Source organism: Equus caballus, chromosome 2 (assembly GCF_041296265.1).
Source record: "Equus caballus isolate H_3958 breed thoroughbred chromosome 2, TB-T2T, whole genome shotgun sequence".
Taxonomy (NCBI): Eukaryota; Metazoa; Chordata; class Mammalia; order Perissodactyla; family Equidae; genus Equus; species Equus caballus.
Window position 1 is genome coordinate 124,555,266 of NC_091685.1, and position 24,980 is coordinate 124,580,245.

At 37.5% G+C, this 24,980-nt stretch overlaps 2 protein-coding genes across 28 annotated transcripts in view; one reads left to right on the forward strand and one right to left on the reverse strand.

The window, feature by feature from the left end:
- The window catches only part of AIMP1 (aminoacyl tRNA synthetase complex interacting multifunctional protein 1), a 136,891-nt gene extending 119,861 nt beyond the window's left edge, over positions 1-17,030 (reverse strand). For 9 of the 10 annotated variants that reach the window (XR_011430339.1, XR_011430340.1, XR_011430338.1 and 6 more), the window contains exons 1-5: positions 16,720-17,030; positions 10,244-10,377; positions 7,263-7,376; positions 4,935-5,102; positions 1,589-1,800 (exon numbers count right to left, since the gene is read on the reverse strand). Coding sequence is in view for 2 of the 10 variants with exons in the window: in XM_023627008.2 (XP_023482776.1) it covers positions 1,589-1,800; positions 4,935-5,102; positions 7,263-7,376; positions 10,244-10,377; positions 16,720-16,721 (630 nt within the window). In the remaining 8 variants the exon portion in view is untranslated. Of the gene's footprint in view, positions 1-1,588; positions 1,801-4,934; positions 5,103-7,262; positions 7,377-10,243; positions 10,378-16,719 lie in introns of those variants that run through there. The other variant, NM_001309207.1, reaches the window with a different exon arrangement.
- A 5-nt stretch (positions 17,031-17,035) lies between these two features.
- TBCK (TBC1 domain containing kinase) overlaps positions 17,036-24,980 on the forward strand; it is a 194,044-nt gene continuing 186,099 nt past the window's right edge. For 7 of the 18 annotated variants that reach the window (XR_011436783.1, XM_070261614.1, XM_070261611.1 and 4 more), the window contains exons 1-2: positions 17,165-17,304; positions 23,591-23,812. Coding sequence is in view for 6 of the 18 variants with exons in the window: in XM_003364530.5 (XP_003364578.1) it covers positions 23,620-23,812 (193 nt within the window). In the remaining 12 variants the exon portion in view is untranslated. Of the gene's footprint in view, positions 17,305-23,590; positions 23,813-24,980 lie in introns of all 18 variants that reach the window. The other 11 variants (XR_011436779.1, XM_070261609.1, XM_070261610.1 and 8 more) reach the window with 6 other exon arrangements.

The following is a 24,980-nucleotide window of genomic DNA, read 5'->3' on the forward strand; positions in this document are numbered from 1 at the left end:
ATCTAACTTCATAAGTGGTTTGAAGGAGTCCTGGTCCTATACAAGATGAATGCTAAAAACAAAAAAAAAGAACACATATGTGCCAAGTGTGTCTTTTTTTTCATAGATAAGAGAAGCTTCTTCACTAAACTCCTTAAGTCCATCTTTCTCCCCTCAACAGAGCAGCCAGATGATCCTATTAATATGTGAGGCAGACCATGTTATTCCCAAACTCAAAACTCCTCCAATGGCTTTCATCTCACTCAGAATAAAAGCCAGTCTTTAAAATGATCCATAAGACCCTATGGCATGTGGCACCCTTATCTCTGATTTTATCTTGCGTGACCTTCCCCCTTATTTACTCTGCTATAGTGACAATGCCTCCTGCTCTTCTTTGAACACCCCAGGCAAACATCTGACTCAGGGCTGCCTGAAAGGCTCTTCCATCAGATAGACACACGACTTGTTTTCTTAATTTTCTTAGACCTTTACTTAAATGTCACTGTCTTTACAGCTCTGGCCACTTTATATAAAATGACAGCACCATCCTAGACTCAGCACTTTCTAGATTATTTCTCTATTTTTCTTTTGATATTTACCATTATTTAAGATATACTATATACATTTAATATATATTAAAATTTTCTGATTCCCCCATAGGAATGTGAACTTCACAAAGGCAGGACTTTTTTTAAGAAAAAAAAAAATCGTTCTATCTTAATTCACTGCTGTATCCCTTGCCTAGAATAGTTCCTGGTACACTGTTGGTGCTCGATAAATATTTGCATCTAGAAATATGAATTAATGCAGAAATATGTCCAAGTTCACAAAGCCAATAAGCAACAGAGCTGGCAATAAACAGAGAAGCAGAACTATCTTAATATTGAAGTCCATGGTCTTTGCAATGTTCTCAAGCACCACAGGGCAGAGGAAATAGTAGATGATTCAAATTACTATAGAAGATGTCTTGAAAGAGTAAATTAAAAATTATTGCTGTTTTTGATTCTTTCCAATGGAAATATATATATGTACATACATATGAACATATATTTTTAAATACCTATGTGACAATAAAATACAAACCATCCAATTTTTAACAAATAAAAGAATACCACTAAAAATTGCAAATTCAAACTCCATGATCCCTTCTCCTCATTTTTCTTTAAGTATGAAAATATTTCTTGAGTTATAAAGAAATAAAACTTGTTCTCTTTTAGATTTTAGATTTGAGCTTTCTGAGTTTATATAATAGTGGTTTAAAAAAATCAAGGAATAATAAAATTCCACGATGGCACAATGATGATAAAAATATATATGTTGTATTTTATAGAAAATACCAAACTAAAAACATTTTTTAAAATTGAGAGAGAATAATATACCTTTTTTACCTATCCTCATGAATTCGATTCTAATTTATAGATCTTATGCAAAGCTGTGGTAGTTTTATGTACTTTTACGATGAAATTCATCCATTCAAACTAATCAAGTGAACTAATCAATATGCACTCATGTTGTGTGGTCATCTGATAAGATAATATATGGAAAAACATCAAGAAAGAGGGAACAAAGGTGACGTGCATGTAGAAGTAACTTTAGTTGTACAGAGTACCTGTTCAAGAGGAACATGATTCACCAGGCCACTGACAACTGTTCTTGGGGCTGTTTCTCCAACATCTACTTCTTCTACATACAAAGAATCTGCATCAGGGTGTTTTTTGGCAGTGATGATACAACCAATTCGAAGATCCAGACGGGAAACATCTATTGGTTTAGAGTCAGCACTTCCTGTTACTGATTGCTGTTTTTTCTCCTTTTTCTCTCCTAAAAAATATTTATGAATGGGTAAACATCAGAAGTAAAACAAAAGTACACTATAAAAACTCCACAGCGCGGATACTGATGAGCTTAAAAGAAAAAAACAGTGTTTATGTCTACCTTCACTTAAATAACAAAAGAAAGAATTATTCAAGTCCTAACATCTTCAACCCTATTTTGGCTATTTCTCTGTTGAATAACTGTATATCTCTCTAGTTAAAGACATAGAGTAGAGGTTGGTAAACTATCGCTCATGGGCCAAATTCAGCCCACTGCATGTTTCTGTCAAAGTTTTACTAGAACACAACCACGTCCATTCATTTACATACTGTCTACGGATGCTTCTGCACTACGGCAGAGTTGAGTACCTGTGACATAGACTGCATGGCCTGCAAAGCTTCACATAGTTACTAAATGGTCCTGTACAGAGAAAGCTTGCCTTCCTCTGAAACAGGGCTGTAGAACATTCTTTAAAATTTTTATTGTGACTCTTTAGAGAGTGAAAAATCCTTTATTTAGAAAGAACACCACAATCAGTAGCCAACCAAAAGAATGAACTACAAGCAAACGTAATTTCACTGATAAAATGTTTCTCTCATCAGTTAAACACACAAGTAGGTATACAATGAATGTCTACATTTCTTTTATTTCCCTGAAGACTTATTAGGGCTTTAGGTTTATCCACAGCAACCATTTGAGCAGAAGAGAACATTTTATTCTCATTATGTTTTAAAAATCCTAATTTTATGTAAATGCTGATAATCTAATTCCTATTAGCATATGATTACTTTAGCCATTAAGTCAAAATGCAACCTGTAACGAGTTCATATTCCTTAAGTTTACATTTAGTTTCTTGTGCAGAAAAAAACTAAAACAAAATAAAAACTTATCTTCTGATCTGCAAGGTACAACAAGCTAATATGGCTTGGAAGCATTCCTTCCCAACTATAGCTTTGTTTAATCTTTGAATAAATATTTCCTGACATCTAAGGCACTGGAAACAGTAATGAGTGGCCCATGCTATCAAGGTACAGAAAGTCGCTTTTAAGGAAGACAGATGTATATAATGATCATATGATAAACATTACATACACAAAGAATTATAGATGCACAGAGAAGAACAGAAGCACAGAATGCCTGGAGTGGGAAAGGACGCTTTTTGTGTAAAGGACATTCACAATTAATACAAAGCAGTTCACAAAAGAGGAGGCAGAGCTAGTTCAAAACAACACACAACTTTTAATCTCATGAGCAAATTAAAAAAATACCACTTTCCATGTAACATATTAGTAAAGATTTTTTTAATGGTGAAAACCCAAACAATAAAGAAGTATATATACAAAATTACTAGAAGACTATACACCAAAAATCTTAATAGTAGTAATCTTTGAGTGCTACACTATATATTTACTTTAAAATACTGCAGTATAACAGTATGATATATCTATATCCATATATATTTTTAACTTTAATCTACTTCCTAGGCATTTGAAATACCTTTATCAGGAATCCACATTCCAGAGGTAACTGCAAATATTAAAATCTATACCAAGAACTTTGTGAGTCATCATAAGGGATTTTAGAAACGTCTCATTGGCAAATGAGTGACGCTCACATGTGGCAGTCTAGAAAGACTGCATGGGCACCACAGCCCTTGCATGCACAGAAATTTGGCATGTGGCAATCCTGGCAGCCAAACACCCATGGAACATCCCTCTAGTCCAGCACTGTCAAATACGGTAGCTGTCACCACACACAGCTATTTATATTTAAATTTAAAATAATTAAAAATTCAGTTCTTTAGTCACACTAGACACATTTCAAATGTTCAACAGCCATGTGTGGATATTGGCTGCTGTGCTGGATAACCAGCTATACAGCATTTCCACCATCCAGAAAGTTCCATTGGATGGACGTGTCGTACGCCTAGAGCTCCAGCAGGTCTCATGTCCCCTACTCCCACAGAGGAAGACCACTGTCTCATTTGACTAGAAATCTGACTGATCCTGCAGTCACAACAACAACGCATCCTCTGAGTACAACTTCACCAAACTTAGAACAGGCTGTACGATTGTTTTGTACCTACTTCTTAATAAATTTTATAAAGTGGAAGAAATAGTCTGACTTGCTTTCACTGTAACCATACCACCTAGTGGTGAAGCTATGTACGAGAGGATGTACAGCCCCTGTCTACTTCTAACCGACAGAGGCTACCAATGTTTACCAAAAGGAACTGATGAGTGTCAGATGCTAAGTTGGCTTAGATTCGTTCACAAATCTCTCAGCCATTTAATATTTTCCAAAATATTTTAAATGAGTGTAAGTATTATAAGGCATGTACAATGAATTTTAAAAACACTTTTTTAGACATATCTGAGGAAATAAAGTCTAGAAAGCAGTAAAGGAAAGTAGGTAAAAAAGGAATCACATTTATGATTAGATAAATTGTTTTAGCAGCAAGGTAAGGATAAACTAGAAAACACGAGGCTTTAACACTAAATCAGATGAGAGACCAGGACAACCTGAACTAAGGTAGTGCCTAACACAATGGAGGCACACAGCTGTCCCAGATATGCTCTGGTGGTAGGAATCACAGGCTTTGTCAGCCGATTAGATGGGAAAATTGAGGGAGGGACAGGGTAAGGGTGGCAGTAAGATTCCTAGTCTGGAGGCCAAAGCAGATGGGGATGTACTTTCTGCTTCAGCTCTCACCAGTTCCTAAAACCTTAACACTTCCACGACTGACCTCAGACACTTTGCTTTGACTGGAATATCCTTTTCCTATCTTCACAACTGGTCCTAGGCTAACTTTCTACCTGTGACTTCTCCGAAACTATCCCCCAAATGTATACCAAAATCCAGTCACACCGAACTACGTGAGGGCCTCTACACTTAATCTCTACCTTCTGTGTGTTCAGTTATGCTGGGCCCTCCACCTCAAATGCAACTCTTACCTGTCCACCTGGTCAACGTCACACATCCCTTAGAGCCCAGCTTCTATGTTCCAACATCATATTGTTCCTAACTTTATTCTAGTTCATAAAAGTTTAGACTTTCTTTTTGACATCATAATTATTATCAAAAATGTTGACATCTGATAAACCAGTCAGGGGCCAAATAACCTTAAAGGTTAAAAATACCTTTCTTTTCCATTTTCTCTTTCACCTTCTTTTCTTCTCCTCCTCCTCCTTTTATCTGTTCTTTGGCTCCAGAAGACATGGTTGTGATTGGCATAGACTGTACCACATTTTCAGAAACTGGAGACTCAGCTCGCAATGAAGGACCAGATGGGCACGGTATCTGTTTCACTGATATAGAAAATGAAATAGATAATGTCAGTCATATTAAACCAACACACAAGATGAAAACTATGGAACTGTGATACAAATATGAACTTTCAAAAGAGAATGTCACTGTATACGATTATCAAATCTCTACTGTCTGAGACTGTAAAAAGGCTGACAAGAAATTAAGTATATTTTAATCACGATAAAAGAATAAATGGGGGGCTGGCCTGGTGGCACAGCGGTTAAGTGCGCACGTTCTACTTTGGCAGCCCGGGGTTCGCTGGTTCGGATCCCGGGTGCAGACATGGCACCGCTTGGCAAGCCATGCTGTGGTAGGCGTCCCACATACAAAGTAGAGGAAGATGGGCATGGATGTTAGCTCAGGGCCAGGCTTCCTCAGCAAAAAGAGGAGGATTGGCAGCAGATGCCAACTCAGGGCTAATCTTCCTCAAAAAAAACAAAAGAATATAAATAAAAAAAAAATAAATGCATGATTCTCGTTTAATCACTAAAAACTAAACTGAGAAAATTACAGATAACAACAATAATAGCTAATATTTATGGACTTATTATGTCCCAGGTACTTTTCAAAATGCTTTACACGAATTAATTTGTGTAAATCTCATGAATACCCTGAGCAGTAAATTCTGTTCATACCACCAATTACAGGTGATCAACCTGAGCCACAGAGAAGTTAAAAAGCTGGCCATCACACACAGTGGGGAGACGAGGAAGAATGTACAGCCAGGCAGTCTGTCTCAGAGACTATACCCTCCTGACTTAGCACAACAGCACGCTTTTCACTCAGGCTTTCTTTCATACTGAACAATCAACTGGGAAGGTGTTTTAATAATAGTCATTTCTATATTAGTGGAACTAATGGAGAGACAGCATTACTTGTCCATAATTCTATTTCAAAAAAAAACTTTCTAAAAAACGCAAAGAAAATTCCTTCAGCAATGTTGAAAACATTCTTATAAGCCTAGTGACCATGGAGAAACATAATCTTGTGAAGGATGCCGAAGCGGCACAGATTCTAGCCAATCCAGACCACTTTTCTGAGGTATGTCTAAGTTCCCCAGGGGCTGCTTCTCCTTTAGTAAAGGAAGCTCCAGCTACCCCTATTTTATGTTTCATTAGACAGAATTCAATACTTTAAGGCAAACTATTGATTTGTTTTAGCACTTCATTAATAAGACTGGAGTTTAGAAGTTTAATGTTTCAGGGCAATCTTCTAGAACTGAAGAGAAATGAAAAGCAGCTTTACATTGCTAATATTTTAACTGTTTAATTCGGTACCTGTATTCCAAATCTCCTAGTCTTGGAAAACATCGACAAGCCCCAAATTTTCCATGGACAAACAATGTTTCTCGATAGTTTTAAGCATACATTATTGACTTTCCCTTATTTTACTTAAGCTCACTAAGGGTAGAGTTCATGCCAAGCATTCAGCATGATTCACAGCAGAATAACAGTCAAAAGGAAGTAGCGAGAGGCTCTGACTACACTTGGGCCTCCTTAACCCACCTAGAAAGGATTTTCTACAATACAGCCAAATGCCTTTCTGTGTGGTACTTTGAAATTGTAATAGAACCATTATTACTAATGTTTTCAAATAATGTAAATTTACCTAGACATCTTTAAAATAATTCAATAAAATTTTAAATTTTATTTACAACATAACAGTTGAAAGGATAATTATCTGCTGACTTGGATAATCTAAAAATTATGATTTCAGGCAATTTACTTTATAGCTCTAATCTTCCATTTCCTCACGTATAAAACAAGAATATCTGTATACACATAACTTTAAGGATAAAATATATAATATATGGGAAGCACTGGCATATGGCAAAACTCAGTGCATGTGAACTATATATTATTATGGCTTATTTTCAATAGCTATTCAATAGGGAACAGTGATGATCAAGCTGAAGTATAGTACAGAGATTAAAGCACAGTCTTGAATCCTGGCTTGGCTTTGCCACTTTTTGCATGACCTCAGGCAAGATCATTTGACTCCAGAAGCCTCCGTTATCTCTTCTGTGAGGGGACGAATGCACGAGAAGGGCTGCTGTGAGGACAAGACGAGAAAGCAAGCAAATACCTAACTTCATAAATAATAAACGACACAATAGTTATCATAAATCAAAACAGCCTATCATTTCTATATTTAATCACCTCCATTTCGAATTTCTGCCTGAATTAGCTCTTGTTTCAATTCTTCAACCTCTTTTTTCAATTTAGCATTTTCCACTCGAAGTTTCTTCTCTTCTCTCAAAGTTGCCTGCAAAACTAGGATCAAGAAAATCAAGTTAGGATACAGCTGTTTTCTAAAAGGTTTCTCACAAGTACTACTTGAAAAGAACACAGCCAATATACACATAGCTAGGATAACACTAGTCACCAAATGTTTGGCCAGTTCCTTTATATCAGTTCAGTATTTACTAAAACAACCTGATATTCAAAAGACAAAAAAAGGGAGCCAGCCTGGTGGCATAGTGGTTAAGTTCACGCGCTCCACTTTGGAAGCCCAGGGTTCATGGGTTCAGATCCTGGGTGCAGACCTACACACTGCTCATCAAGCCATGTGTGGAGGCACCCCACATACAAACTAGAGGAAGATTGGCACAGATGTTAGCTCAGGGCCACTCTTGCTCTGGCAAAAAGAGGAAGATTGGCAACAGGTGTTAGCTCAGGGCCAATCATCCTCACCAAAAAAAAGGAGGAGGGGGAGAAAATCTGTAAAATAATAATGGAACAGAAAAGGTTTTGTTTATGAATCATTTTCCTAGCTTGTATAAAGATGCTTGTGACAACTTAAAAACCCAGCTCAAAGTCTCAGTAACAGATAAACTGTAAGAAATAGAGACAAGTATTAGATACATTAAATTACCATTTGTAAGTCTGAGATCTAATAATGATACCAAACTGTAAAACTATTCCCATTTCTTTCTTTTTAGTCATCACCTTGTAAAAGTTGCTAACTAATTTTTCATTCCTAATGTCTCAGAAATTGAGCTGCTCAAATATTCAATGAGTGAAATAACTTCAAAGATTTGCTCAAGATAGATAAAATGTGTGTTAAAGGCGAGCAACAGGGTACTCAAAAATCTAAAGGGAAAAAAATGACTTGGTGGGGTTGGCACTGCTTCCTAGGTGGGATTTTAAAAATCTGCAGGAGTATTTTTGATTGTCACAAATAACGGGAGTTGTTCCTGGCATCTACTGAGCAAGCGCCAGGGATGCCAAACGTTCTGCAATATGTTAGATATACCCGCACAACGAGCAACTGTCTCACATCCTGCAGAGTTGTACGTTGTATGGGTGAAAATCCTGTCAATTATTTGAGCCTAGATCCTAACTAATTTTTATATATAAGAACTATTCTTAAACATTTTCATTATACTCTGAATTTTCTAATTTAGAAATCAAGTACCATGTAAATCAAGAACAGACTATACTTTGCTTTGTTCAGAGCTCTACTAAAGAATTATCCATCACCCTGAGTAAATCACAAACAAGACTGAAAGCTACTTCTGGTGTCTCAGTTGCCTACACAAAGGCAGACTAAATAAGACCTGTACCAAGCGGCATTAGACCTGTTGCCTTCTTGGTGATTCCACGCATGTGAACCACGTAGCATGTGACCCCTCAAAAATCTGGCAGTAAGTCCTGCCTAAGTACTTACTTACTGAAATACACATTTTTATTATTACACTATTTATAAATTACTTTCTTTTTAGTGCTCCTCTATATTACATACAAGGTTAATGTATGTTTTGAAAATATGTGTATAGGTACATTATTTTATCTAAGAAATATGTTCTTCACAGGATATTAAAAGAGATTTTGCAAAATATTTATTGTAAAATAGGGCAATGGCACTGAGAACCACCAGGATAAGCTGCCAAAAAATAATGATAAAGGTGAAGAATAAACATACAACAAGTGTAGAAAGCTTCCTTTTTTTAGTTAGCACAATAGAAATGCTAGTCAAGATGCTAAGAAAGGGACACCTGTAGGAGAAAAAGCTCAGATTACAACATACATGCTATCACAAAGAAGTCTTGATCATCTCTAATCTCTTCATGCTACTAATGGAAAGAAATATTAAGAATTTTAAGTAAAATAATAAGAAAAGTTCCGGGGCCAGGCCAGTGGCGCAGCGGTTAAATTTGCACGTTCCACTTCTCGGTGGCCTGGGGTTCGCCGGGTCGGATCCCGGGTGCAGAGGTGGCACTGCTTGGCACGCCATGCTGCGGTAGGTGTCCCACATATAAAGTAGAGGAAGATGGGAATGATGTTAGCTCAGGGCCAGGCTTCCTCAGCAAAAAGAGGAGGACTGGCAGTAGTTAGCTCAGGGCCAATATTCCTCAAAAAAAAAAAAAAAGAAAAAAAGAAAAATTCCTTAAAAATGTTAAGAAAAATAATAAAAAAGTGTTTACAAAACACTATAAAAATAAATAATTAAAATAGTATTTTAAAATTAAGAAAAAAAAGAATTGGCAAAGGAGAAATTTTTTGGAGAGTAAATGTAAGATTTTGTAAGCCATTTGGAGTCTTATCTAGCAGAGAAAAGCATTTATTTGTATTAGTGATGGTAAAAGATTTTGGAATTTTCATTATGACATTAACCTTGACTACTGAGTCAATTTGTCTAAAATATACTTAAACGAACAAAAATCAACCCAAACACTAAAAGCAAAAATTCAGAACTGATATTTTTGTGCATATCATAGCAATTTCTAGGTATTCGAAAAAATGTAAAACTCATTTCAGAAAATGTCTGAGTAGAAAGTAATATAAAAGTATACATTCTCTTCCATACAAGGTTAGAGATATTTGAGTTCATATGATTTCACTCAATTTTCCTCATTTTTAATCTCTAATTCTATACCAACTTATGTTAAACAATTTTCTTTTAGCAGTCTTGAAATAATACATTGTTTTCTCTATGTATCATATATTCACCATATACCAATTCTAATTTACCTTAATGCTAAAATATTGTTTCACTCAAAATTAAAATTTTAAAGGAATCTAAAAGTTATCATCAAGATGATGAAGTAATAATTTATGTGGTAAACACATTTTTTTCTGCTCTGTTAATACATGAATTCATTTTAGCTATCTCCTTAGAATATTATAAATTTTCTTACCTGCTTTCTCCTTAAGAAGAGCAACTTGCTGCTTAAGATATTCAATAATGTGATCTGCCTCTGCACCCTTCTGTTCCAATCTCTTCAAAACAGCATCACTGGTTGCCATTTTTGCCATGAAACGGCAGAGAATCCTAAGTGAAAAAAAAATAAAAGGGACAAATTATCCTGTAGATGGAATAAATTTATTGTACAGAACACGTGAACAAGGAGTCTGAAAGGAAAATACTTTCTACTCTAACAGATGAATATGTTAGAAACACATTTTTCCAACATAGAGCAACAAACCCAACAAATGGCAGAAAAGTTAAACAGACTAATTCCTGAATCTGTTTACAAGAGGAAATCAATTTTTTTCCTAAATGCAGAAAAGACATTATTTACCTACATTTTAGATTGGAAAATTTTAAGGAAAGCTTTAAAATACTGCAGAATGTTATGACACAAGACGAGAACACTAAGAACAACAATAACCTTAACTAAGCTATAACTGAGCACTACACCTATGTCCCCAAGTAAAGAACTGCTGAATTCCTCCTTTGTTTGTTACTTTTGTATACGGGATATTTCTACTGTCTATTTAACTATGTATAATTTTAAGGAGGAACAGGTGAATTAGGAAAGAAAAATATTAAAAGAAAAACATCAACAATGAGGAAAACATCAATACTAATCATATGTCTACTCAGAAATAATGTTAGTATATATACTGTGTCCGTTGTAAAAGAAAATTACAATTTTAATTTTATAGTAATTCTTAGAAATTGGAAAACATTTGTCAAGGTACAGAAAAATGCATCTAAGCAAACATTCTGAGATTAATTGATCATGTTAAAGTTTAAACTACTAAATATTAAGACAAATAGTCACACTGACAAAACACAGAGCTAATCATTAACAATACTACGAATTTCTCTTTTTTACCTGATTACCTGATCAAGTTATCATTAAAAGTAGAGCAAAGACAAAAGCATTGCAGAAATAATTCTGATTTTAAACAAATGATGCAGACTCAATAAATGGTGAAATTTTTTGATAAAGGAAAAATCGGCTAATAATGGACAAATGATACAAGATTGTTATAAAATTTCAAATGACAATGCAATATCTATCTTATATAAAGAACTTTCTGAAAGGTTTACCTTTTTCATAAAAAGAAAACCAACCCTCAAAAAACTTTATGCTAAAGTTGACAATTTATGATATAAGTAATAAAAATAACCCTATAAAGTTGCTAGTAAATGAAGAAAATATAAATGGGGGATTAATTAAAAAGGCATAGTAAACTGCTCATGTTCTATGTGGACTATTATTTAACGGTTTAGAAAAACACAAAGAAAAAGAAAAGGTACAAAAGTTGAAAATGAAGCTATCACCCTTTTTCTGAGGAAGATTAGCCCCGAGCTAACATCCGCTGCCAATCCTCCTCTTTTTGCTGAAGATTGGCCCTGAGCTAACATCTGTGCCCATCTTCCTCTACTTTATACGTGGGAGACGCCACAGCATGGCTAGACAAGTAGTGCATAGGTCTGCACCTGGGATCCGAACCAGCGAACCCTGGGCCGCCAAAGCAGAGCATGTGAACTTAACTGCGGTGCCACAGGGGCAGCCCCACCTTCTGAACTTTCATATCCTTGTTACACAGCTCTCTTCTAGTTTAATGTTATTTTATTTTAGTCTAACGTCAGTAATGACCAAATGTATTCAATAGGTGAAATACTGCTATCTCGAGTAATATAATGAGTATTTGATTTGGCATAATTTGTAATTTTCACTTCCCTGGCAAAGAGAAATTTGATGAGAAATACTAAACTGAATGTGAAATTAGTGATACATTTTAGGAGAAAACCTTGTAAACTAGTATCTTAACCGATAAGAAACAGACAGACTTAAGCATAAAATAGTTTTCACGAACTCGCCCACAGGTCCAGAGTCGTCTCACACACATCGCCAAGCTGTGACAAGGCACAACGTGAGACTCACACCCGGGCACACAAAAGAACATTTCCAAACTAAGACTCACAATCATTTGCAAAATAGAGATCTAAATCCTAGCCTAAGAGAAAAAGAGATACATAACTTCATTGTGTGGAAAAATCTATTAACTACCTGTAAAATACATTGACAAAAGTGAGTTAAACAAACTGTGATTTTTGAAACACATATTGAAGCACAGGCACAAGTTTAGGAAGAAAGAATGCCACATTTCAAAACAGAAACACAAGGGGCCAGCCTGGTGCCGCAGCGGTTAAGTTTACATGTTCCACTTTGGTGGCCTGGGGTTCATCGGTTCAGATTCTGGGTGCGGACCTATGCACCACTTGTCAAGCCATGCTGTGGCAGGAGTCCCACATATGAAGTAGAGGAAGATGGGCAAGGATGCTAGCTCAGGGCCAGTCTTCCTCAGCAAAAAGAAGAGGATTGGCAGCAGATATTAGCTCAGGGCTAATATTCCTCAAAAAAAATAAAAGAAAAAAATAGAAACACAAGTGAGCTGAATATATTAAACACATAAATACTGCCACTAAGAGGAAACAATCTGATAAAGGACAGTGTAAAACTCTGAATGATACGATAAAAAACATAAATGAGAGAAAACCAGAATAATCCTCAAAATCATTATCTAAAGATGCTAAGAGATTAGGAAATATAAAATGAAAAGACTTGCCATCCCAGTTTTTGTGAAACCAAAAAACTGGTATCACAAACTGAAAACACAAAAAGGATTACAGCTAGTTAAGACTAGGTAATAATTCCAGTTTGGCAGGAGAGGGATAACAATCAGCTATGAAATTTAGTTTGAATTTACTTACACTTTTATAAGTAAACTACATGAAAGTTCCTTTCAATAAAATGCTCAATAAAAAACATATCACCCCCTCAATATAAAAGGGGATAATGGGTTATTGAAGAGCAAGTGAAATGTCTATCACTCAAATACAAAAAAGCATGTAAAATACCATGCAACCTACAGGTAATTCTTATGCATTAAGTTTAAACACTACAGAACACTAATTTGCTATATATATATATATATTTTTTTAGTTATATAAGCATATTATAAAACAAGTATAATTTATATACATGGCTATAAGTTTACAAATACTTGGTTAGGTTAAGGTCTAGTTTTAAACTGTAAACTGGCAAATAAAACCAGGACTGAGAAACGTATATCACTTGAAATATTCAGCAAAAATGGATTTATTTTTAACTAAATAACTGAATAAACAAAACATGAGACATAAAGAAAAAGAGAAAACATGTTAGGAACAAAGAGCAAAGTTAGTGGAAAACACATGTCCAGGCCATGAAGTCTTAAAATGTTGCGACTAAAGAGGGACGACAGTGATCCAACCCAACCATTCGTTCTTCGCAGTCTGGTCCCATCTCTAGTGTCTTCTAGGGATTACAAACTGTCGCCATACAGACCAGGGACGCCCCTGTGTTCCAGAGTTAAGTGTTAGAAAAAATTGGATGTGAATGCCTTTAGACAAGGCACAGACTTCACTCTCTGTTGTCTGCCATTTATGTTACTGCCAGGACCCCATAAATAACTTAAGTTCATGACCTCAATTTTACTCATAGTCCCTGATTTTGAGCCATGTGCTGGGTTTATAGTAGAGACCAAAGTAAACATTTTCTTTGTACTCGCTAAACTTCAGACAAATGGGGGAAACACAGTAAACTGGAGAAAGTTTTTTAAATGGTTATATTTAGGGCAACAGAGCCGGTTTAGCAACACCGCTTAAAGATCAGACAAATCTTTTTATCATTCAACTCAGTGCTCATTTCATTGTGTGCCAACTGTTCCACGGTGATTTTCAATTTTACATTGAGTACCCTCTGAATTTCAAAATTTTGTTTCCTTAGTCTCTTCTGAGCTTTTAATATGCTAATATGCGTAGGGTTTCTCACAGATGATAATGGTAATAATAGGTAACATTTGTAGAGCATTTATGGACTGGCTAAATGCTTTACATAGATCATCTATGAATACTGTAATTATCTCCATTACACAGAGAAGAAAACTTGAATTAGAATTAATTTGCCTCAAGTCATGTGGCTAGTCAGTACACAAGGACTGAAACTTAGGTCTGTCTGATTCTAGAGTTAGCTCTTTTAACGTCCAAGCTGTAATTTCTCTAAAGGATATAATTATGAAGCATTTCCCAATGTATTTAACCACAGAATCCCAACCAAGGAACACCTATTAACATTTATCGGAACTAATATTCTCTAAAACAGTCTGGGAATGCTGGTTCAGTTTGTGCTAAAATCTTTTTAACAAATGCTTATGAGATTAAAATAGATATAATATTTAACTGCAAGCACAGTAATTACAAATAGAAAACATTTATAGAGAAAAAAAGACAGGGAACAATACACGAGTACATTAACCGTGTTTGGATAGTGAGAGTCAAGACTTTTTTTCTTTTTCCTTTACTAAATTGAAACATAATAAAATGAACATATTTTTTACGACAAAAAGCTTTTGAACAGTATTATCTAAATTGTTCTACCCCTTCACAATAATTTTCTTTTCAACGTTCACATTTTCTCAAATCTAAAATGCCATTGTAAGACGACTCTAATCATTAAAAGCTTCATGAAAGCTGGAACTGATTTTACCAAATGCATGAATTGAGACTACATCTTAATCATTGATCACACACATAAAAGATTATTTCTGGGATTCTTATCGTTTCTAAATGGCTCCCCTTTACCTAAGCAATCTCCTCAGTAGTCTTCCCCACTCTAATTCTAAATTGCTAGGGATTTATTTTAAATAACAAACTCCCTGTCCCAGGCTCTCAATATTAGGACGTATAAACAAATAAGCTATTGCTTTGAAATGAAAGTTTTAAGTACAGATTTGCAATTTTACTTCATAGTATAGGAACTCTACAAAAATTTGGAAATGTCTCTCTACTTTGCAAAACTCTAATTTCACTACTTCAGAATTGCAATTAGGAAAAAAATTATATTCTTCTTAGATACTCGAAGTATGTATTTTGTCAAATCTAAGATGCCATCAATTGTAAAATGGCTCCAATCATAAGATGCTCTGTTACTTTACGTACCATTTAAAAAAAACCACAGCTGATTTAGCTAACCCAATGCTTTCTTATCACTTAGTTGCAGCCTGTATTATTTGAAAGACCCCTTTTAAATTTAGCCCTGTTTTTATCTTATATCACATTTCTGTTTCCCTGTATTTCTACATACACAATAATTTTTCATTTTAATGCTAAATCATTTTTTAAAGGATACTTAAAATGAACAGTAAACTCAACAACGCTATATACCAAGAGTACACATAACTCAACCGAACTGATGACACTATTAACAGTTATAACCAGTTTGCTTTAAGTGTGGGCATTGACAACTACATCACAACTGCCTCTTAGTCTAGTGCTTTTAAGACAATTATAAGATACACTACTATCTCAGAAATGTACATATGAGAAAACTGTGCATATCAGAATTAATAAACTATAGTAATTTTAATCTTTTTTCTCTCTTCTCCTACCATTATCTCTATTCTTATCTTCCAAACTCCTTTCCTCCATTTGCTTCCTAATCTAATTGCGAAGTTACCCCACTCTAAGAACATCTTTCTTACAGTGCTACAGAACGTGGTACATATTCTCCATGGCAGAGAGAGATCCTTTTAAAAGGAAGTCAGAGTATGCCACTCCACTGCTCAAAACCCGCCAATGGCTCAGATGCCCTCAAGCTCCTTCCTGACCTGCTCCTGCTCTCTCTGATTTTGTCTTCGGCTTATTTCCTACACTTCACTCTGACCCACAGGCCTCCTCGATATTGAGGCGTTTCCGCTTCACGGCCTTTGCAGTGACTAGTCCTTCTGCCTAACCGCACGTTCCCAAGATAGCTGTACGGTTAATTCTCTCATTCTGTCAGCTCTTTACTCGAAAGGCAGCTTTTCAGTGAGACCTTCCCTGGCCTCATTAAAATTTCATCCTATATGCTCCTTCCCTGCTTTATTATTTTTCTCTTCCGCACTCACTACGCCCTAAAACATGGTATGTTTTTCTTAATTGTATTTAGTGTGTGTCTAACTCAATAAAATGTGAACTAGTTAGACAGGAATTTTTACCTGTTCTGTTACTGCTGTTTACCCAATGCCTAAAACAGTGCCTGGAACTTAGAGGGCGCGAAACGACCACACGCGGAATGAATGAATTCCTGTCTCCCCGCCCCCAGTCCTTTGACACACACACACACACATGTAAAAGTGAACATGTTTGTGAATCTATCTTTTCCAGCAGCATCCTTTCCCTGGGCCCCGTCTGAAGGTCCCGGGCTCGTCCCTACTTCCCCATGCCACGACTGGTGCTTGGGTGAGCAACTTCCCCCAGCTCCCGCGGGCCAGACCCTGTCTCCCGCAGGCGAGGAAGCGAAGGAGACTCCTCGACCGCAGCCCACCCACCCCGGGACCCTCCGCGGACACTCACATTAAGGGGCAGACAGGGACGCCGCGCAGCCTCCGCCCGGAGCAGAAGGGACGGCGCCGGAGCACGAGGGCGATGAGAAAGGACCCCCACGAGGTGTCCCCGCTAAACGCCTGAGCGCGCTCCGCAGATTCGACTACAAATTCTGTCGCACCTTCCTGTGCTACACCACGCTGTGGGGCTTCCTCAGCCAATAAAGCCAATAACGGCAACTCCCCCCCGCACCTCTTCTTCAGTCGCTACATTTTGTCGCCAGATGAGGCAAGGGGAAAGACGCCGGACGTCGGGGACTTTGCTCAGGGTTGCGTCGCGGGTCTGTGAGGTCAGAGGAAAGGGCTCAGCTGCGTTGAGGGGCGGGGCTGGCGCTATACGCGGAGAGGGCCGGGCTCGCGCCCCCGCCGGCTTCCGACCAGGAACGCGGCGGGCTGAGCTCGCCGGCACAGGGCCTCCGGCGCTCGGGAGCGGCCCCGTTTGTGGAAGCACTTGCAGTGTGGGGCCTGGCGCCCAGAGGAGTTGGGGCAGCCGCAGCGACCGCGCTGGAGCCCCGGCCCGTTGCCTTTGCCTCCGCCTGCGTCCCCACACTCAGAGGCAGGTATTGGGGTTCCCCGCTTTCTGCTTCGTGATGGGTGGGGCTGGTGCGGCGGTGGCCGGCGTGTCCGCAGTGAGAGGTGCAGCCCTGTGCGGCAGCTTGCTGCAAGTGCGGTCCCCAGCCCGCCTTCCCGCGCACCACCCCTGAGCCCTCGGAACTGTACGCGGCGCTTGCAAAGGAGCTTCCCAGGGGGCCTAGAGGAGAGGCTAGAGAATGTGGCGTCGGCTGTCCATGGCTCACCGCAGGTGCCAACTCGAGCTTTGGCTGGTTTCTGGTTTTCAAGGTTTAGCCAGCTGTCGAGGTGTAGCGTTCCCTTGTGGAGGGGGAGAAAGGGAACGAGTGGAAGGAAGTTCCTTTAGAAGTGTCAGTGGCTGCTTTTCAAGGTTCTTGTCCCTGTTTTTATTTGGGACAGAAAGCTTTTTGAGGGAAAATATACAAAAGGAATGAACTAGTATTATTCGTCCGCTGAAGAAATGTGTGAACGGTTTTATTCATGATGAAATCAGCGTCTTTTGCCCTATTTTTGACCTTTTTTTCCCCCATCTAAGTCAGTTCGACTCCAAGTTCTTTGAGGGCAGACATTGTGTCTTGCTCATAGTCGTTGCCCCAGCTGCTGGAAAAACACCTGACTTGAAGTAGAAACTTCAAGATACTGGTTGAGTGAAGGAATTTTCAAACCCAGTTGTTTACATTGTTATTTTTCCTCCACTAATCTCTCACCTCAGCTGTTTTTCTCAGTAGCTTTCTTCCACTCACCAAGAGTGAGCACATCTGTGTCTGTATTTTTTATGTTTGCGCCTTTTATGTGCACCCATCTCATACAGTTGAAGCAGGACACTGATGAAATGTTTTTTGCTACCTAGTATTTTATCTTTTTGAATCATTCGCATTTTCTTTATTTGGTTACTTGATTTTTAGCTGTCTAAAGGATAGAGGCATCTAATTGAAAATCAAGTAGTATAAAGGGATTGCATAATAAAATGCAACAATTCACTGTCTCCCTTCCCACCCTCCGTCCTGTTCTTCAGAGATAACCACTTTTAACTGTCTAATTTTAGGTCTGTATGTTGAATAATAAGTTAAACTGCTAATTCTGTTTTTTCTTTTTTGACTATTTTTTTTAGGTATACTTTTTGGTAAGGAAAATTGGCCCTGAGCTAGCATCTGTTGCCAGTCTCCCTCTTTTTTTTCTTCTTTATCTTCAGAGCCCCAGCACATAGTTGTATATCCTAGTTGTAGGTCATTCTAGTTCTCCTGTGTGGGATGCTGCCGCAGCATGGCTTGATGAGTGGTGTGTAGGTCTGCGCCCAGGATCCAAACCCCAGCTCCCAAAAGGAGCACGTGAACTTAACCGCTTGACCACGGGCCAGCCGCCTTTTTTGACTTTTAGCAGTAGAAAGCCCACACCATCCACAACCTGTCTTCTCCAAGTTTTTGAATGGTCATGACAATTTTTAGTTTTCATGTTAGTTAGTTTTGTAATTCTAAATAGTATATGTAAACTATTTTTTTCACATCACTTTTGAAAATATATTTTGGCTTCTTATTTGGTAAAATGAGGAAAGTATTGACTCTCCCTTTTCCTTTACCACCCGAGAAACCACATCCACTGCCCCTTCCCTTTGCTGGACCTTTACTTACAGGTGATCACGGTTAATAGCATTTATAACACGTTTCTTAACTACAATTGGTTTTTGTTTTGTTTATGTGCTAAAAACCAAGAAAATGTTATAATACTATGGCTTTGTAAATATACTTCAGTGCAGAGCCAAGAATTACACCATAATACATTTCCTTCCCAGTGTTTTAATTTCCTGACCACTGTACCACACTAAGGAGAAGATTTGTAATGTTGACGTCAAATTGATTCTTCTTTCTTCCTCTGTAATGACGAAAAATTATCCCATAGTTAAGTGTGCTTTATTTGGGGGGCCATATACTTAGTACTTTTTAACCCTCCTCACTTTCGTGAAGGACTTTCTGCTTTCTTTTGGGGAAAAGGTGCATGTGCTTTCTTCACTATGTCCTCTCGTTCTTTGTATGAGAAGCCTCCATTCCATTTCTCTGCTTGAAGACATTCCCCTAGGAACCCAATCACTTTCTGTTTAATTTGAATAAATAACGTTCTAGTCCTTTTGTACATCTTCTCTTCCTGGGTTATATTGATTGAACTTGGGTAAGTTACATTGTTTCTTAACCACACATCTTCTATTATTTGCTCTTCTCGCTGTTTTGGTAGAATATATCCTAAGGAAACTTACTTACAAAAGGTATGTGGATTGCAATTTTATTTTGGGGGAAGATTAGCCCTCAGCTAACTGCTGCCAGTCCTCCTCTGTTTGCTGAGGAAGGCTGGCCCTGAGCTAACATCTGTGCCCATCTTCCTCTACTTCATATGTGGACGCCTACCACAGCGTGGCTTGCCAAGCGGTGCCATGTCCCACACCCGGGATCCGAACCGGCGAACCCCAGGCCGCTGAAGCGGAATGTGTGCACTTAATGGCTGCACCACCGGGCCAGCCCCTGTAATTTTATTTTTTAATGTTTGCATGGCTGTAAATTGTTTTGCTATTATGATTGATAGTTTGGCTGGGTATAGAAACAAAATTATTTCTTCAAATCTTTCAACACTTCACCATCTTCTAACTTCCATCATTGCTCGTGAGATGAGAGTACCAGTTTGATCTTAATTTGTTGAGCCTGAACCAGTTGATTTTCTCTCTGAAATGATTAAAATTTTTAGTTATGCTTAATGCTTTGAAAATTTCTGATGATATGTCTTGGTGTGAGTTTATTCTCCGTGCAATGAACTCATTCAAAAGAGCTAGGATAAATGTCTCAGTGTGGGTCTTTTTTCATTTAACCTCCTTGAAATTATAAGTCTTTTTAATTTAAAGGTACATATTTCCTTTTAGCTGTGGGGAGTTTTCTCCTATTCTGTCTTTCATAATTTATTCTTTATTTTTCTCTGTTCTCTTTTTTTGGAACGCCTATAAAGTGGTGGTTGTATTCTTACTTTGATTCACTATGTCTATTATCTTTTCTCTTATGTTTTTATCTTCTTCTGTTTTTGCTCCACATTCTGAGCAATTGTTTCAACTTTATTTTCCAGTGCTTCTATCTAATTTGGTAATCATATATTTAATTTCCAAGCACTCATTTTTAAATTATTCTTTTCTCATATTCTCTTAATTTTGTTTCATTTTTCATTTATTGTGAGATGAAACTTACACATATTAAAATTTACTGATTTTAAGTGACCCTGTTTGATGAGTTTTGATACGTGTAAACATCCATGTGACAGCCATCACCCCAGTCAAGATGTAGAACATGTGCACTAATCCAAAATGTTCCTGTTTTCCCTGTCCAGTCCCGTCCTCCCTGCCTGAGGCACCACGTTCTCATTTTTATCGCTATAGTTGAGGACTGGAGTTCTGCTGGGTCGTTAAAGTTCTGTGTACTCTGCTTTGGGAGGCCCACGTTTGCAGTTCAGATCCCAGGTGCAGACTTACTCCACTCATCAGCCATCCTACGGAGGCATCCCACATGCACAGTGGAGGAAGATTGGCATGGATGTTAGCTCAGGGCTAATCTTCCTCAATCAAAAGAAAGAGGAAGACTGGTGACAGATGTTATCTCAGGATGAATCTTCCTCACATACACACACAGACAAAAAAACTGTAGTTCTAGAACTACATAAATGGAGTCATAGGATATGAATTCTTCTGGGTCTGCTTCTTTCATCAGCATAACATTTTTGAAATACATCCATGTTTTGGCGCGTTTGTCCCTTTTTTGTTGATGGTGAATAGAATTTCATTGGATGAATAAGCCACAATGTGTTTATCCATTCACTTGCGTGACATTTGTATTGCTTCCAGTTTTTGGCTGTTATGAGTAGACATACCATGAACATTCTCATGCAAGTATTTTTATGGACAAATATTTTCATTTTTCTTGGATATATACCTAGTAGAGTGGAATTTCTGAGTTATAAGGTTGGGGTATTTTTAATGTTAGAACAGTTTTCCAAACAGTTTTCCAAACTTCTTGTGTCATTTTACACTCCTACCAGCAGCAGTGTATCAGCTCCAATTCCACGTTTTCCTCAACACTGGTATTGCCAGTCATTCAAATTTTAGCCATTCTGGTAGGTGTGACATGGTGTGCTGTTGTGGTTTTAATTTGCATTTCCCTGATGATTAATGACATTGAGAACTTTTTCATGCCTTATTGTCTATTTGTATGCCTTCCTTTGTGAAAATATATGTTTAAGACTTTTGCCTATTTTTGCAATGACTTGTTTTTATTTTTATTATTGAGTTGCAGGCATTCTTTATTTACAGATGTGTTATCATAGGTACACACACATACGTATATTTGATAAAGATGTCATGTACACATGATGTAATATATATGTATGTATATATAGATATAAATAATATATTCCTTATCTTTGTTTTGGATTTTCATTTTGTCAGAGGTGTCTTTTGATGTGCAGATGTTTTAATTTTGATGAAGTCCAATTTATCATGTTCATCTTTTATGGTTAGTACTTTTTTTATCCTGCCTAAGAAATACTTGCCTATCCTAAGGTTGCAGAGATACTCTCTTCTGTATTCTTGTAGAAGACTTGAGGTGTTAACCTTTACATTTAGGTCTAGAATGCATCTCAGATTGTTGTAGATGTAACAGTAAGAGTTGAGGCTAATTTTTTCCATGGGGATAACTTCTTGTTTCAGCACCATTTGTTAAAAAGAAAGTCCTTCCCCTCTTGAATTCCTTGGCCTTTGTTGAAAACCAGTTCACTGTATTTTAAACGTGAATTCCTTGGCCTTTGTTGAAAAACAGTTCACTGTATTTTAAGAATTTTTTAATTTTAAAATATAAATTAAAAAAAATTTATCATATGTATGATATATAGCACATGCATATATAGATAGATAGAATATGGAAATTTTGGAGCATAATTATATGAATACCCATAAACCCACCAATTACTCAATGTTTTTGAAGCTTATGGGTTCTTCCCTAATCTCACCCTCACTTTTCCATAGCTTTTCCTGGCCTCAGGTGTTTGGGTTTTTTTTTTATTTCTTTCCTTTTTGAATATATTCTTACCTCACATGTAAGTATTCCTGAATTATTTTTTATTTAGATTTTCTTGTGTTTGAATGTTATGAATATTGGCATAAGTTTTGTGTGACTTTTTCTTCCTATTCAACATTATACTTCTACGATTCACCTATGCCGTTAGGTGTTGCTGTATTTTGCTCATTTCCCGTCGGGTATACTCTTCCATCAGATGAATGTACCACAATTCATTTAGCCATTTACCTGTCTTTGGACATTTATGTTGTTTCCAGTTTGGGGATAATAGGAACAATGCCACCCTAATCTTTCTTATGTGCATCACCTTGTGTATATGTGTGGGAGTTTATGCAGGAATGGAACAGCAAAATCGTGTCAAACTCTTTTCCAAAGCGATTGGACCAATTTACATTCTATTTCTCCATATCCTCCTAACATTGTGTTATCAGATTTTTACATTTTTACTATCTGGCAGGTATAAATTCTCATGTGGTTTTAATGAGCCGTTCCTTGGCTATTAATGAGGTTGTTTATCTGCTTGTATGTACGTTGGCAATTCCTCTTCACTCTTATATGAAATATGTCTTTCCATACCTCCTGTTTTACGTAATGGATGTAGTATCTTCTCAAATTTTTCTGAATATGTTAGAGTTGGTTTTGTTTTGTTGTTTTCTTCATAAATTATTTCAGTTTCCTCCAGGGCAGATTTTTTTGTTGTTGCTTATTTTATTCTTTGCCCTTTATGCTATAGTCTTCCTCAACTATTTGATGATTCCTGGACAGTTCATTATTTAAAGTTTCTGATCGGTGTCTGTATTTCCTCTTTCCTGACTTCCCTCACTCTGTGAGAAGGGAAAGTTTTGATGGTCTGTGAATTATTCAGGCTTCGGGTAAATAGAAGAACATTATTGATATGAATATGCAATAACGTGCTTCCTCCAAACTTAAACTGTCAGGGCTCATTGAAGAGGGAACGTTCTATCTTTTCCTTTTCTTGCCTTTGAAAATCTTTGATTTATGATTGGGTAGTTTTTCCTCTTTCATATCTTGGAATTTTTAAACTTTGATGTTGTTTACCGTGAAGTGTTCAGATTGGCATTTTCCTCCAAGTTATATATTATTAATCATGTTTAAGGTGAGAAAACACTGACTTAATGTTTGGTTGATGTGTCATAAAATTCTCTCCTTTTCCAGGTTATCTTGGAACATCTAAGACTCTAAAAATGTTTCCCTTGAAGGATGCCGAAATGGGTGCCTTTACCTTTTTTGCCTCAGCTCTGCCACATGATGTTTGTGGAAGCAACGGGCTTCCTCTTACGCCAAATTCCATCAAAATTTTAGGGCGCTTTCAAATCCTTAAGACCATCACACATCCCAGACTGTGCCAGTACGTGGATATTTCTAGGGGAAAGCATGGTGAGTTGTTGCTCTTTTCTTCTCTTTGTATTCTCTGCTCTGTTACCCTAATTAGGTTATAATGTACAGTACAGAAGTAGAGTAATTAGTATGCTGAGTATGTGTACGGTCGCCCTTCCCTCCAGCCACTTCACACTGAGTTGCTGGAGTTTCCTGACTGCCATGGCCCCTCACCTGTCCTTGTTTGTACCCTCCTGGATTATACTCTGCCCCCTTCCCTGCAATCTGAGCTAGTCCCTTTCCTAGATTCTTTTAGAGCCTTCGTCACATTGTATTATTATTTTCTATTTAATTTGTCTTTGCTGAGGATTTTAGTTCTTGAAGATAAGGACTAAATAACTTTTATCTCTGACCTCAGAGCCAGTACTACACCTGGCACATAGGGGGCACTCAGTAAATGTTTGTTGAGTGAGTGACTTAACAAATGACCACATTTGAGTGATTCCTCTCTCAGATTTGAATGAGGATTTTTAATTTTCAGAGAAACCACCTATCCTTAAGCATATTTCTTCACCCCTGTAAGAAGGAAATGAAAGTTCTAATGTTAGAAACTTTAGAAGTGTCTATTTGAATGTATTTTATGATTGCAGTAATAATTTGAGCAAGCCGTCTTCAAACGAAGAGGGAGTTGCTAATTTTTTTGAGGGGGTGGAGAGCTGCATTAGTCTTTTCATGTAGGATTCCATTTAGAGAACGGAAGTAGAAGAGTTGAGCCCTGCTGGTTGAAATGTCGATGTTTCACCCGGAAGATGTTTACCGCCTTTTCAGTAATATAGTCAGGTTCTTCCATATCCCGTTTCTTAGTCCGTTCAGGCTGCTATACCAAAACACCATAAACTGAGTGCCTTTTAAACAACAAACATTTATTTCTCACAGTTCTAGAGGCTGGAAAGTGCAAGATCAAGGCCCCAGCAGATTCCAGGTCTGGCGAGGCCCTCTTCTTCATTGACAGCCATCTTCTCTCTGTAAACATGTGGGAAGGGGCTAAGGGTTCTCAGTCTCTTTTTTAAGAGCATGTCATCCCATTCACTAGGGCAGAGCCCTCATGACCTAATCACCTCCCAAATGCCCCACCCCCAAACAACATCACATTGTGGGTTAGCTCTTAGCATATGGATTTGGGAGGGACATGAACATTCGGTCTATAGCATCCCTAAAGATACTTATG